This window comes from Dipteris shenzhenensis, chromosome 1 (genome assembly GCF_047967505.1).
Source record: "Dipteris shenzhenensis isolate YYH24624 ecotype China chromosome 1, Dip_SZ_1.0, whole genome shotgun sequence".
Classification (NCBI taxonomy): domain Eukaryota; kingdom Viridiplantae; phylum Streptophyta; class Polypodiopsida; order Gleicheniales; family Dipteridaceae; genus Dipteris; species Dipteris shenzhenensis.
Genome location: NC_141596.1, coordinates 53,402,425 through 53,417,935, shown reverse-complemented (window position 1 = coordinate 53,417,935; position 15,511 = coordinate 53,402,425). Strand labels below are relative to the sequence as shown.

The 15,511-nt window shown below is 42.7% G+C and overlaps 1 protein-coding gene across 4 annotated transcripts; it reads right to left on the bottom strand.

The window, feature by feature from the left end:
* Positions 1-813: 813 nt before the first annotated feature.
* LOC147906029 (putative LRR receptor-like serine/threonine-protein kinase At5g48740) lies at positions 814-12,881 on the bottom strand. 4 transcript variants are annotated; one of them, XM_087382784.1, is made up of 18 exons: positions 12,607-12,881; positions 12,453-12,521; positions 12,168-12,251; positions 11,765-11,897; positions 11,554-11,625; positions 11,290-11,361; positions 11,107-11,178; positions 10,938-11,009; positions 10,763-10,834; positions 10,538-10,609; positions 9,556-9,618; positions 9,154-9,389; positions 8,851-9,069; positions 8,619-8,687; positions 8,448-8,507; positions 8,282-8,344; positions 2,006-2,328; positions 814-1,831 (listed from the first exon to the last, which is right to left on the bottom strand). In XM_087382784.1, the coding sequence occupies exons 3-18, from the start codon at positions 12,244-12,246 to the stop codon at positions 1,268-1,270; spliced, it is 2,241 nt and encodes a 746-aa protein (XP_087238910.1). In that variant the 5' UTR covers positions 12,247-12,251; positions 12,453-12,521; positions 12,607-12,881; the 3' UTR covers positions 814-1,267. The 4 variants fall into 4 exon arrangements, with proteins under 4 accessions (XP_087238910.1, XP_087238921.1, XP_087238913.1 ...); XM_087382800.1 differs by having other exon boundaries at positions 1,691-1,828; positions 2,006-2,093; positions 2,183-2,328; positions 12,453-12,881; XM_087382795.1 differs by having other exon boundaries at positions 814-1,828; positions 12,453-12,881.
* Positions 12,882-15,511: the final 2,630 nt, after the last annotated feature.

Below are 15,511 nucleotides of genomic sequence, written 5' to 3'. Positions count from 1 at the left end.
AAAAATAGCCAGATGACTATTTTCTTAGTGTTGTCGTATCTAAGCTTCACTTAACTCAAGATAGAGTTAAAACTTTCTTTATAAGAAAAAAGTGCCGCAACATATCTCTTTCAAATTTGTAGTGCAAGCACTTATGTAATAAAATCTTGCTTCTAAAAAACGGCATTATAATTCTCTTCTCAAGTTTTACTTTAAGCACTTGTGCTTGGACAAATATTGAGATTACTCAAAATATCATTTATCACTTCCCAAAATTGAAGCTTACCAAAATAAATGCAATGCATACTTACTGTTTTAACCGAATCGTTAAAATATCTCAAAAGTCTGCAGAGTCCTGTTCATAGACATCAACAACACTTTCTCTCCTTGTAGGAATTTACAAGGGTTAACAAATAACCAATTTCACAAGCATGGAATAAAAAATAATCTATAAATTTGCATAACATGGATGAATTGTTTTCATTCTCAATCATTGTTGCATGGAGAAATGGAAGGAAATAGACATTATCGAAATGGAGGGGCTCAATAGTGACACCTTGGTGTAGATTCCAAGATGGAGGTTGCATTGATCGATTCATTGATCTTTCACATGGTTTCAATACAAGATGCATGTACTCATGAGCAATACATTGTAACAAATTCCTCAACTTTAAGCCATTTGTAATAAATTCCTCATCTTTGTAGTAAAAGTGCAATTTTTTTGTAGATTCCCAAGCCCAGCGCAGAAACCAATAGACACCATAGGTGAACACATCAATATTTACAAGCCTAAGGGAAATTATAGATGCATTGAAATCATGAAAGGCTCGGTGAGTTCGTGTAAGCTGAGATAATAATTGCGATGGGTCTTCCTACTCTTGGACCCCAACCGAGCCGAAAAGATGAATCTCATTACCATATCTCATAGAAATGTTGAACGCCCTTCACAAGATAGTGCCCGCATTGCAAAGCACAATGCACTTTGTCCATTGAACAATTTAAAGGGTATTTTGCTCGCCTGTCTTTTGAAGAGTACTACGATTTTCAATGTTGCTATTTATCGTGCTTAAAAGGCTTTCATATTTTTTCCCAAGTCGGTGATGGCAAAGGCACCTCAAGATGAAAAATACTACAAAACTTGCAAACATCAGAATCGCTCGATAATAGAGTGTAACATATGCTGGTTGTGGGGTATGCCCTTGATACAGTACTTCATTCCTGAAGAAGGATGTTGTGGAAAAATGAGTGATGTACATAAGCCAGAAGAATGAGGTGGTCGAAGAAAGCACTAGACCTTACGATAATTATCACTATGGTAGTCTTCCCATTCAATACTGTCGAAGCACCTCACATTAACCTTTGAGAAGCTTTCCATCTCCATGTGGAAAGTCTCTATGCTGCAGTCAAAGGACTTCTCCATCTCCTGATCCCCCTTGTGATTGGTTATCCTTTGCTCAATTGACTTGTGCCCCATAGATTTACCCACTAAACCCTGTTGTTTGAAATTACTTGTCCATGGTACTGCATTGTTCCCATGTGCTGAATTTGAATCCTGCTTATTGATGTTTCTTACATCGCCAAGGACCTTTTGGCTCAACAACCCACCAGACCTGGCTTGAAGTCGAGGAGCCATTGACAACTGGTGGAACATTGGCATCTCAGTCTTTCGGAGGGCGGTCTCCAGCTCTTGCCCGACCATGCTCATTGCAGGCCTTTCTTTGATGTCTTTGTTAACACAACGTAGCCCAAGCCTGCTCATTTCTAACAGTACTTCTCTATTATAAGGCTGAGCCAAAAGTCGGGTATCAAGAATATCCTCCAAGCGTCCTTGATCAACACTGTCCCTAACCTGCTGAGAGAGGCTGAAATGCTTAACACTTTTCAGTGGTGAAGAGAAGAATTCGGAAACACAGGCTTTATGCCTGTTCAAACAGCAAAAAAATAATAATGCAAAATTTTATGTAGCTGATGTAAAATCCATAGATAGAAAATAACATAGAAAGGCATAAAAGTTTTTAAGAATTACCCAATTGATGATATTATACTGGGAGCGTTTCCTTGAATGATCGACTGCAGGTTTGGCAGTCACTAGTTGCAGCAGTATTACTCCGAAGCTATACACATCACTTGATGTGCTCAGATGAAAGCTCAAGTAATAATGAGGGTCCAGATATCCAGGAGTGCCCTTGACTTGGGTGCTTACATGGGAGGCATTTCCGACAGGTCCAGTTTTTGATAGGCCAAAGTCTGATACTTTGGCTCGCAAATCATAATCCAGAAGAATATTGCTAGGCTTGATGTCTCTGTGAATGATAGCTGGAGTACATCCATCATGCAGGTATGCTATGCCTGATTATAAGAAGAAAAACATCGTACAAATCTTAGAACAGGCAGATAATTAGCAGAAAGCACTAAATAGAATTCAGAGCTATGGAAACTAAAGCCTCAAAAGAACTGGCAGACTTCCAATTCGAGTGGGGCTTTGTACAAGACTTACAATGCAGCCTTTAGATATTTACCCCTCTATCCCAAAAAAGCTACCCCAGAGAAAGAGTGCTCTCCAGCATAAAAAATGTCATAACCAGCAAAATGTCCAGATTTTCCAGCATACATATGCTGATTATGCTCTTGCAAAGCCACTATATCAGGCTGCAATTGGTGTATATACAGCCAGACCAGTTTCCATTTTCGAGCATCACACAAACCCTATACATTCAAAGTGACACATTTGAGATGATCAAGCATATTTACAGATATAGGACAGGTATGTACAACAGCAAAAATGCCTTCTATGTCTGCATTTCCACCTCAGTATCCGAGCCTCGGCTCTGAAAAGAAGACAATAATGCAGCAACTTTCTCTTCTGGAAAGAGGGTACGATTGGCTGTCACCTCAGCCCAAGTCAAACCAATACCAGAATTCTCAGCTGGTGTTTTGCCCTGAGATGAAGCACCATTCCAAGTCCAAGAGGGCAAAGGTCTCCTAGGTGAAAAGACTTTTCTTGGGGTTTGCCAAGCATCATTCAAAGTTTTTTCCTTTGCCTAAGGATGAGAGGCCGAAGGCACAGAAGGAGAAACATCACCATTTGAAGCAACCGGTGCTTTCCCTTTGTCCTGGACAGCAAAAAACTGTGTCCCTTTAGTCTTCATCAAAGAGGGGACAGTAGAAGTCTTGCTCGGGGGTGGAGACAAAATCAGCCTGCACTGGCATTTTTGGAGTATGTAAAGGGCATTGCGAAGCCATATGCCCAAACTTCTTGCATTCAAAGCAAGCACCTGCAAAGAGACCCCATTTCAGTTTATAGAAGGCACTGCCCATCGAAACATTATTCACTGTAACCGAATAAGAGTCTGGGGTTGGATTATCTGTGTCCCACAAAATACAAAATCTGTTTGAATTGCCATCAAACCACTTTGCCAAGAGATGCTGCAATTTTTGGCAAAAGAGAAGCCAAACATTGAGGAAAGTCCACAACTTCCACCCAGACAGGACATCTGTGCCGAATCAACGCCTGATAGTCTCTAGGGGGAGACCAGGGCAACACATGAACCATCTGCAACCCATAGAAAAGAGAAGATTGCTCCAATAAAATCTGCCTGTGCTCTTAATCTGCCATGATTACTTCAAAAAAGCCCCTTGCTGCATAGTGAACTTTTTTGACATAGCAACCCCCGGGGGTTCTAGTCAACCAGTTACCAACATCTGCAGTAGCAGGCATACGTCCTGGAAAAAAGATAATGATTGCATGCTTGGCATATTCTTTGACTGGATCAAAAATATCATCCACTTCCACCATGATGCCACACACACACACGCGCGCACACATTCCCTCCCCTCTACTAATCTTCCTCTCATCTTGCTCAATTCAGTCTCACCGCTCTATGGCATTCTCTTCCATCCCTCTCTCTCCTTCTTGGGCTGGCGACTCTGCTCTTTGGCTGGCAACCTCCCACCTCACTCGCCAATCACCACACAATCCCATTGCTCATCTAATGGTGATGGCTGGCTGTTCCTCCGCCCTCACAACCTTTGAACTCTTACCCTCAACCCTCCCAACACATCCCTTCAGCCCGACTTCATAGTCTCTTTGTTTGAACTTCTCCCTCATCGTAGCTCTTTCGTGGACTTTAATACAACCATATCATATCCTCTCTCTCTCTCTCTCTCTCTCTCTACCTTTTCAATCCTGGATACACACCTTTTCACTCATGGATACTCTAACAAGAGCAAAGGAATTGACTACCCAAATCGGAGATTTGCTGCCCTTTTTGTACACGAGGTCACCCACATAACTCAAGTCTATACTCATGAGACTTACCACAGTTCATGGACTCAAACAGCAAAGATCATAGACCTCTTCACTGGAGAGTTGGGAGACATTAGGAGCGAGACCGTGACTTTTAGGTGAGGGTGTCAACAAACCTGCTATGGAGTGTCTCCCCTCAATCACAAGCTCTACTTTTCCTCTATCATCCCCTACACCTCTCTCGGCTTGATCTTCTCAGCCACTCGCCCACCCAAATGATGGAGAAACCTCCTCCTTCCTTTGGAACCTCCCTTGCCCATGCTCCCTTCTCACCTCTTATGGCCTCCCTCACCTCACGTGCTCCTCTTTATTGTGGATTTTTGCAAAGCCTTTGACACTGTACCATGAGCCAACTATTCAAGCGACTACTTGATCTAGGGTACAGTCAGGACATCATTTGCACGGTTCGTACATTATATGAGTGGATACCAGGCAGAGTCAGGACTTCAAGGGGTGGAAGGAGGAGATCATGAGCACGGATGGGGTCAGGTTGTTTGTTATCACTGACATTCTTTGGCCTCTACATCGATGAGCTCAAGTCCATCACAACTCTAGGTGGTGCAGATTCTCCTTTAGCTAGCTCCTTGATCCCAATACAGAGGACGTGGTGCTACTCTCCTCCTTAGCTGAGGGTCTCTAGCAGCATTTGGATGCACTCTTAGTCTTTTTGTGATACACATGATTTGAAAGTCAACTCGGGTAAAACCAAGGTCATGATATTCAACATATCTCAAGCAACTGTACATTGAGAGCAGCTTACCTTTGATGGGCCTCTAGCAAATATTATGCATCCTATACATGCCTGTGGGTTCTCTTTTAAGGACCGATCGACCAACTATGTAGGCTTGTTTCAGCAAGGGATATGCCACATTAGCCAGACTCCACCGTCAGTGCTTGCACTCACATTTTCAGGATCCCAGAACCAAGTCTCTCCTCTTTGACTCATCGGTCTGCCTGGCAGGGATGTATGGTAGTCCCTTCTAGGGTACAGATTTATGGGAGACATATGGTCCACATAGAGAGACTTTAGGTTCTGCTTCTTGCCGGATGATCCTCAAAGCAAGCCATCAGTTCCACATCACACCATACTAGTAGAGTTTGGGACTATCCCTCTAATGCTTGATGCACTCCTCCAGGTGGTCACCTATCTCCATAGAATCGGGGGCTTTGGTACCACGACATCTGGACGATGCTGATAGCCATGGCTAGCCCTAACTTCATCTATGGCATTGGAGGCATAGGGGGATCAGAGGAGCTAGTATGCTCGGACACACAAATGGTTTGCAGACTTGGGGCTATAGATGGACAGGTTGCGCCATTTCAATATATCCTTGAGGCTCCATTTGGCTTGCCTGTCAAGAGGTGAACTAGGTCATGAGAGAGGATCTCTTACATCTCTACACATTCAGGACGTGGTTAGGACGTATCGAGCTTTTGGTAGTTTTTATGGAGACCAATGCTTATGGATCTCAGAGGAGGGGTTTGCCATACCACCCGGCTATATCCAGATTCATCTCCCACATGCGCTGAGGATCTCGATTGGTCAATTCCTGGTGTCTTCACACCGGCTATGGGTTGAGACATGGTGGGCAGAGGGCATCCCACATGAGAGACAGATCTGCACTTTATGTGATATGAAGGAGACCGAGACAGAGGATAACTTTGCATTCAGATGTCCTATATACGGTGAGATCCATGGGTGGCATCATTGTCTTTTCAGTAGCCTAACAATACTGCTACTTCCTCGTCATCGAAGGCTCCACTGTAGCCAAGGCAGCCACGAACCAAGCAAAGTTTGGAGGAAGAAGGACCAGGGACGAGCTCTGCCCCTTTACGCGCATGCACAACACCCCCATCCCACTCAGAGACTTCATGGCACATCCTGATCAGCGACATGTTGCCACTTTCCTTCTTGAGGCCCAGAGACATAGAGACAGCTTATACGAGCACAGAGGAGAGCACACGAGGACCGGCTGAGCCCAGCTAGAGCATGAATACGGATGTTGTTTTTTGTGACCTGAGCTAGGGACAACAAGGGACCAGACATAGCAGAAAGCCAGAGTGAGCGACTCAACAAACCCAACCCCAAGGTGGACACTCACATGAGGACCCCAAACATATCCTCTCTATTCAACGGGGAGACAGACCGCTGGAGTGACGATAGCACTTGTCAGGTAGTGGGCTACATCATGGAGACTATAGAGGAGGAGAGATGGACTTGTACAGGCCAAGCGCCAGCAGCGATCTGTCACTGAATTTCTTCCTTGATGCCAACCCTCACCAGATCCCTAGCCTATGTAAGGCGAACTCCTCTTAGTCGTTCGGTGGAGTTGGTCCCACAGACAGCATACAAAGGTCCAGCCACTCAAATAAACAGTTGATCAATTGGTAGACTCCATGGTAGCTCCCCTTTTGGGTTCCTCTCACACCGACAGCGCGATGTATTACATTTTTCTCGTCATAGACATCAAGTATGGTGCCCTTTAGTGGCCCTACCCTTAGCTTTCATCGTATCTAGTTTTTAAAAGTCTCATAGACCCTTTGGTCTTTTGTAGACATTAATAAACTTTTTCTTTCTTCCTTCCTCTCCAACCCCTCCTCTCTGTCAAAGGACCTCCCCCTCACCCTCTTTCATCCCAATCCCCTTTCTCCTCGCCTCTCTCTCCAAGTTATGACCTTTTTTCGCTCGCGTTTGTATGCCAAAGATTGCTCTATGTCACTGCTTGTTTGTAGGTGTCATAGCTGCTTGTGCTGGCCATCGTCTCTGCATTGTTTCTTTCTTTCTTGACTGTGTTGTCTGAGCTTAGTGTTGTTGCTTTTGTATTTGCTTGCTCTTGTCTCACATTGGTCCTTTCTTGGCTGGCTGTGTCAGTCATTTGTTGTTTAACATTTGTTTCCAAGATAGCACTGGAGCGCTCAAATCTATAGCAAAACAGCCAATAAAAGAACCACTTTTTCGATCAAATATTCACAAGAGAGCTCGACCATGACATTATAGTAGGGTCTCAGCACACTGAAGTTGATGGAATCACTTCACCAGCTCCAATAAGTTATAACGATGAGGTCACAAGCAGCAACCATCACACTTTTGAATCCCCCATTTCCAGGGCAAGATTTGTAAGCAAAATGTTAACTAAGAAGTTTGTTGCGCTCGTGAAAGGGGGTCCCAAAGGGCAAAATGGGCTATGTATCATAGAAATGACGGGCTGTGTATGTGTGTAGAGAGGGCCCAGCAAGAGAGAAATGACAGTTTGCTGTGTGTAGAGCTTAAAGTGACGACTGAGGCAGAAATGGTGGGCTGCAACAAGAGAAAGCGAACTGTACAAACACAAAGACCAATTGCTGAAGCAACGGCCAATCTGCACTTGACATGATATACTACTGTCAGCAAGTAGAGCCTGCTACCTCTATGAAGAAGAACATTGTTTGCAAACCTGAAATGAGGACTGGTTTTATGTCATCAACATGACCCCTTGAGAAATAGTCTTAGAAAAAACTCTGCAAAACGAAAACTCAAGAACTTGTATGCCTATCAGCATATGGAACGTTAACCATATTTCAATGAATTCCCAGTCTCCTTAGATGCCACATGTTCTTACCATGTATATTTCTCCGATTGGCAATAACAATGTGGTGGCTAAATTTCCAGAGTGTTTGCAAGAAAACAAAGTCTTCCGTCTAAATTACCCTGGCAGAAATCTTTAAAAAGGTTGATGATGATGACCGTGAATATCATAGCAAATTTATCTCTTCACTTGATGACATCGTTCACTAAATTATTGGGCTTTTATAATCAATAATGTTGTATACACTTCTATCACCATGTCACATACATTTTAGACAGCAGGCCAAGGCCCGCCTAGGAATATGCCATGGCCCATGCTCTTGGCAACAGCTTTTTCATAACCATGAGTCCTCTCGTATAGGTATTCACATCCTCTCGTTCGTGCTTAGTTATTTTCATTGCATGCAAGAGGAACAGGTTATTCTATGTACCTTTAGCACTGTCTATGGCAATCTGCACCCTTTGTCTCCATGTTAGACACATGCCGATTTCCCCTGCACGTTTGTTTCAAAAGATTCTATATTCTAATCAAATGTTCCAGCAATCAAACAAAAGCTAAAAGTACTTCTAATCACTACAGTTAAGGAGGAGGCTCACCAACAATATGCTCCAAAAGCGAACCGTTAGGCACATACTCATATACCAGCATTTGCTCCCCTACACAACCATAACACTAACTCATGACCAGGCGGGCTATCACAAAAGCCAAAGAATAAAGAACAGCACGAGATAGTGTTTCAATGCAAGGTAAGGCAATCGTTAACTCACCATCCTGCTCACAAAATCCAACAAGATTCACAAGATGCTTGTGATGAATTTTAGACAATAACTCGACCTCTGGAGGACAACAAAAAAAGCCAGTAGTGTAATGCATTTTGATTAAAAGCATATCTCCATACATTCCTACAACGATAGGAGGCTAGATTTCTGTTTTATCTTTGAACTCAAGTTTGTTCTCTACTCAATCATTATCAGAGGCTGCAAAGACACCATCATTCACCATTGTGAAACTCATCAGATCCTTGTTGATATGATTCTCGTTTTGAACGCTTAATGGCAACTACTTCACAAGTATCAATTTCTGCTTTGTACACAGTTCCAAACCCTCCTGATCCAATAACATATTCAGGGCTAAAATTCTTTGTTGCCTTCCTTAGCTGCTCCAACCTAAATCTTCGAGTGTAAATATTCCACGGATGCATTTGATGATGCTCCTTCTCTGCAAGGCACAAGCCTTCTCTTCAATGATGCTTCTTTCAATGACCTTTGTTGCTAAGCTTATTGTAATTTAAAAAAACAGTACCTAGCAGTTTTGCACTGTTCAGAACTTGTTTCCTTCGTTCAGTCAGGCAGCAATAAAACACCCCACCTAGTAAAAGTAGGAGTGCTATTGCAACTAGAACCCCAATAAGTGCAGCTAAAGTGTGCAGAGAACGTGTTTCTCTCTTTGAACTTGCCAGTGGTGCAGGAGTAGGCATGCCAAAAAGTCGTCGTCTACTGCAATTTGTACATGTTGATAGATGTACATTGTTTGAATATCTGTATCACAGAGTTCAACGCAAGAATGTGAACCAAATCCTGGGTTTTTCATGGCGTGACCATTTCTAATATATGTGGCATCATCTCCAATGATTGCTATATCATTAGTGTTTCTACCTAGTGAATGAAAGTTAATGCCAATTAATGAAATTGCAGAGTGGAATACCTGAAATTAAGACCTGGCCTTCCTGCTGGGACAACACCACTGAAATTATTGTTGCTGATGTCACTGCCAATAATGTGCACAAAGAAAAGTACTTGTAAACTAACACTGCTGTGGAATTTTAAGTCGAACTTTCCCTAAGCTAGCATTAAGAGACCTAGTATGACCATACAGATTTCTCTCCATGTTGCTCAACAGTTTAATTAGATCACCATTTCCAAAGTTCCCAAGTCAACATGATTGCAGTATAATATCTAGATTGAAATATAGAATACACTGGCTCTATATACATTCAGAATTATATCCTCGAGCTAATTGTATTGCTTCTCCTCATATCATGTCTGAAATCTTGAGACTAACAACACAATTTATTTAACACAGGATGCTTTGCAAGCATTAGAGCGATATAAAAAATTGCCTTTTTGCACACAGCTATAAGCTGCTACTTTTACGGTTGGTAAGGCAAGATATAAAATCTGTACATCCTTTTCTCCATCACTAAAATTGCTGAGTGTGAATAGTTATTTCATCAAGAAAGACACTGCTACGTGTGAGAACGCAGAGGATGAATATCGCACATGGTCAATACAGAGATATTGGAACTAGAATTGGAAACGTCAAGCAAAGTCATATGCTAAGTTGTGCTTGAGGATATTCTGTGTTATTATATTAACCTGGGAACCAAGCCATGTAAAGCACATTCTCAATTTAGAATTCATAAGTTCATTCAACTCTTCAACCATCTCTGGTCAAACTTAGGCATACTGCATGTCTACGGATCACTTTCAGCCATGTGAAATACGTTCTTGATTTAGAATGGTTCATTCAAATCTTCAACCATCTCTGGCCAAACTTAGGCTACTGCATGTCTACAGATCGTTTTAGCGATTCTGCAGTCCAAGAAATCGAAATGCAGCTTTTATGTTTAGAATTATTCACTTAGTAATCCTGACAACAAACAAAAGCGTTAGGGGAACTCTCTTACAGCATAGAAATCAGGGGAAGGCCAACAATTTCTTCAGGAAATTTGCCGCTGAAACTATTCCCATTGATATCCCTGGAGTTACACAACGACTCATAAACACTGTTATTGAAAAGAGAGACTGAGAACTGAGAGCATTTTTACATGTGACCTTCAATATCTGCATGCTCTGAAGGGTTCATCCCTGAGAGGGACTGAGAACCGAAAGTATTGTTAAATGTGACTTACAATATCTGCAAGCTTTTAAGGGTTCCAACCTCAGAAGGTATGGGTCCTGCCAGCGTGTTGTCATTCAGATACCTGAAAAGTGTGTGAAGCAGCAAGAAAAATCAACGTGTTGCAAACTCGGACTTGGAAAATTTCAGTGCTGAAAGTCCATGTCGGGAAAGTTCCAGGCACATACAGGTATGATATATTTCTTAAACTCTGGACAGCTGGAGATAGAATTCCTGAAATGTTGGTGCCAGATATATCGCTGCAAAATAAACATGCCCCATAACGTCCAATGATCAATATAAGCTGATCAAAGAGGTATCACTTAAGATGAACTCTCTTACATTTTCCAATCTTACATATGTGAGACTGCTTGCATGGACCAAATGTCATCTGGAATGGACCCAGAGAGTGGATTTAATCCAAGCCTCCTGTTCAAAACAAAGTCCGCATGGCATGACTGAGTAGCAATTTATTCTTTTAGACTTCCGTGTTGAACACAGCTAAATGCAGGAATCAAAAGTACAAAATTGTAGCCTTACAACTCCAACAGACTGCTTAAATTGCCAATTCCACTAGGAATCTGTCCAGTGAACGAGTTATTCTGCAAATTTCTACAATAAAACATCTCTAATCAGATTTAGAATGCCTCGCCATGAAAGTAGTTCTTTCAACAGTTATCGCCCAAAAGTAGGAGTTTTCGGTTGTCGTCATATAGACACAAAAAAGAGTACGTAAAGCTTCATAGAAAGTGTCTATATCTTATCAAGAGATTTCAAGGAGTGCTATTCAGTTAATAGACTCACAGGTATTGTAGATGTTTCAAGTTTGCGATGTCAGGGGCAATAGAGCCTCTTAGGAGTTTATCCTGCAGGTTCCTGAAGCAGGGTAGGAGGCATAAGCTGAGCATTAGAACCACGAAGACAGTAAGCGGGTGCCTGTAAATAGAACGATGACCCCAAGTCACTTGGTGCCTGAATGGGCAAAATGATTATAGGGGCCTGATTTGAGACTCACAAATGAATCACGTGATTCTTTTTATCACATATGATGCCAGTCCAATTGCCCAGAGGATTCGCCAACGTCCAATCCACTAGTGCTTGTAAGGGGTCAACAAGGATGTTTCCTTTGAATTTCAACAGGCTGGACTCTGCAACAGTAAGTTTCCCAGTGAAAAAGCGAAATAAGGAACGAGAAAGTTATGAAGTTTCAAGTGAGGGAGAAGCTTCGGCTTATGAAATTCGAAGGGACGTCAAGTTGTTTCAACCGATCCTCTTCATGAATAAGCGAAAATCCTGGATTGGCCTGTTTTTGGAAGCTCTGTTGCATTGAAGTCCTTAAATTTGTCAAAAATGTTTCAGCTATCTGGACTGACTCCCAATGCAGTGACTTAAATATTACTTCCTTCGGACATCCTCACCTTCTGAAGCACTTTGCCCGCCTCCAAGTAGTACCATAAAAGTTAAAAAACTAGCTGCTGCTAAATAGCCTCCGACCATTTCTTCTGTCAAATAAGAAATGTGTAGTCATTCTCTGCTTCAGGCAAGGCGGTGTTTCAAGAAATTTGGGCATAGCGTGCATGGTCAATACCGCTAATGTATCCAGAAATTTAGAAGATTTTAAATCTGCAATAAATTCGATGACCATTGCATAGTAAAGTTTTCATGAAGTTGCCATTTTCTTAGTTTAGCGTTCGACTACTCACAAGATACCGAACTTCCTTCGTGCTTTCTTTGTCCAACAAAGCGTAAAGAGTAGAATTTGGAGCCGAAGCCTGCCTCCATTGACTCGATCGAATTACCGATTGGAAGAACATGAAGAGAGCATACAGAATACATTGATTCGCGTCGAATTCTTACATCTTAGCATATTCTGCCAAAGTCACTGTTTCACCAAAGCTCAACGGTCTCGAGCTATCAGCTGTGCCGCATCACTTCCTTCAGGAAACGTCTCGAAGAGTCGATGATTCAGACGTAAGTGCGGTGGAGGTGGTGGAAGGATAAGACCGATGCAATCGCGAGCTGAGAAAGTGGGCACCAAACCAGTAACCGGCGACAAGATCCAATTCACATTCACACGAATTGATGCAAAAGATTTGTGTTTGCAGGCCGGCAAGAAGGCAAGCAAGGACGAATCCATACGGGGCCGGCCGGCAAAGGCCCGCGGATGCTGATACAATATTGGGCATTGACCATATTCCTCTTCCAGCTCCTGCTTCGTGCTTCTTCGCTCCTGCTGACGAGTGTTGATGCCTGCTGCCCGAACTCGTCGCCACGCCTGGCGACAACATTGCTTATGCTCTCCCCGTGCACTCGTCGGCCGGCCGCATTTCTTATTCTCCTTACAATAGTGCCTCCTCTGAGCTCCTGGACCGCGTTGCTTTGCAGATTTAAAGACCCCAAACAACCTTCGTCGCTCTGATCGTCGCCTTTGAGCAGCTACCATGCCTTCTCGACATCGCAAACCGAGCTTATTTCTGTCTGTGTTTGTGCGCCCTGAAACGAAGCCAAGACCTTCCATCCTCGAATCCCGTATCGAGCCCATTGTGCATATGGCAGAGAGAATCGATTTGGAGTTTCAAATTGTGAGCTCAAATTGTCATTGAGCTGCCAAGAAGAGCACCGCAGGAATCGTCATGTACGTTCCAACTTCCCCGAAGCAAGGAAAACACAAATGCAGGACGTGCAGGTAACGATATATATCGACATGATAAACGATCAATCTCTGTTTGCTGTAATCATCGAATCATCAGTGATCGTGCGTGTTATCAACGATCGATATCTCGTTGCTACAATCGCTCGAATCATCACTGATCGTCAGTGTTTATGCATGGCAGATGATAGATCATCTCCGTTTTGAAAAAGATTAAGCGCAGGAGTCAAGATTTCCTTCCATTCTCAAGAAGCAAGAATCAAACATTATTGATTCCGCTCACGAATCATAAGGAATCTGCAACATGCCACCAAGAATCAAGAATCAACATCATCGATTCTGCGCCTCAATCATAAGGAATCTTCCACATGTCAAGAATCACACGGCATTCTCAATTCAGCTATATGAATCACAAGGAATCATCGATTCCTACGAGAATGAGAAGATGGCATTGTCTCTCTTCTACAACGTCGCCCCAGGATTTCTTGGTGGACCATGTCAACCACCGCGCTTGGTAGTCCACCACCTTGGCCATGTTAACCCTAGTGCAACCTGGTGATTCTGGACTGAGGCATAATCCAGCAAGGCAAGGCTTTGGTTCTTCAGGTCTCAAGTTTTGACTTTAGAGGGCTTCCCGATGCTACCCTTGGCACACTAGGGACCTAGGAGCAAGTTAGCAGGGCCTCCCCGTGCCAACTCTTGGCACCAAGGAGCTAGCAGCAGGTTGCCCATTCAACAACTCATGTATGACATCTTGGAGTGTCCCCCTGTGTCCCTATCTTCTCACAATAGCCAGATTGCCTGCTCAAGCTTCTACCACATTTCTACACAAGCTTTTTTCCTCAAGTTTCTAACATCTACTAACATCCTCTCACAAGATCTTCCCTTCCAACTCTCAAGGGCTAGGCTGCAAAGGGAAAACCTATGTTGCTCGCTTGGCGATGCAATGCCAGCATTGACAGCTCTCGAGCCATGGCAATGCATGCATCACGAAGCTATTATTAATAGTGGCACTAGAAGAGTGCTACTAATAGGCACAAGGCGACATTCCACACTCCAACCACTACGGGCATTCAATCCCTCTATGGAGCGCCTTTCCTAAAAGGCACCTCTTTCTTACTGTGCATGAGTAGGGGGGTAACGCCGGGGGGGGAGAGGGGAAAGTTCCAAGGTGCTGATCACGAGTTCAAATCTTCAAATTTAAGCACACGAGACTCCCATACCAGTTTATGAAGAGCTTACACGTTCCCTTAAATGGAGGGTTATAGAGAGACATGTGCTCTAAAGATAGGTATGCTTGCCTCTCTTCAAGGCCCCACACTCACAAAATGTTATAGTAGTAGAAGGACTCCTCATATACTCTAGCAAACAGAGTTGAAGGCTCATTCTACTTCCAAGTCTAGTTGATCAGAGTCTTTATACTAGCAAAAACGCTATATGGATCTCAAATAAGCATATTATGTTCTTTCATTTCCTTGAACAGTTGATAGTGATGTGCTTGAGTAAGTCTATTTTTTTCCTATTAAACCATTCTGGAAAGAGAAGTTCAGTATCAGTACATCCTTGATTAAACTAAAAATCATTTTTAGAAATCCAAATGAACCACAAGGCCAATACTCTAACAAGAAACCAAATTGTGTGCTTGATTTTTGCAAGTTCACTAACAAGCGAAATAGCTTTCCAACTAATTGGTTCACCTAACTACATTTGAGTGACCTTCAAAACTTTTCTAACAGCAGGACAAGCAACAAACAAATGGAAAATATCGTCTCTAGGACCTAAGCATCTTCTGCGCATTCGATTAGCTTTTCCACTCCTAGTACCTAAAGCGTTTGATATGATAGCCTAATTGGTTACTAATGGGCAAATGTATAGCTTGGTTAGAATAACAATCAAGGCTAGTTTAGATAGGTTAAGACTATCTATAGTTAGACTATTCAAACCTAAAATTAGAACCAAGGTTATATTCAAGCGTACCTTAGTTAGTTCTTATTTACCACATATCAAGAGGAGGAGATACATGATCTGTCATCTCTCTCTCTCTCTACCACTTTGCTCCATCATTCCTATGTGTTACATGTGCTATGATTGTTTACTTGTGGTTTTATGTTT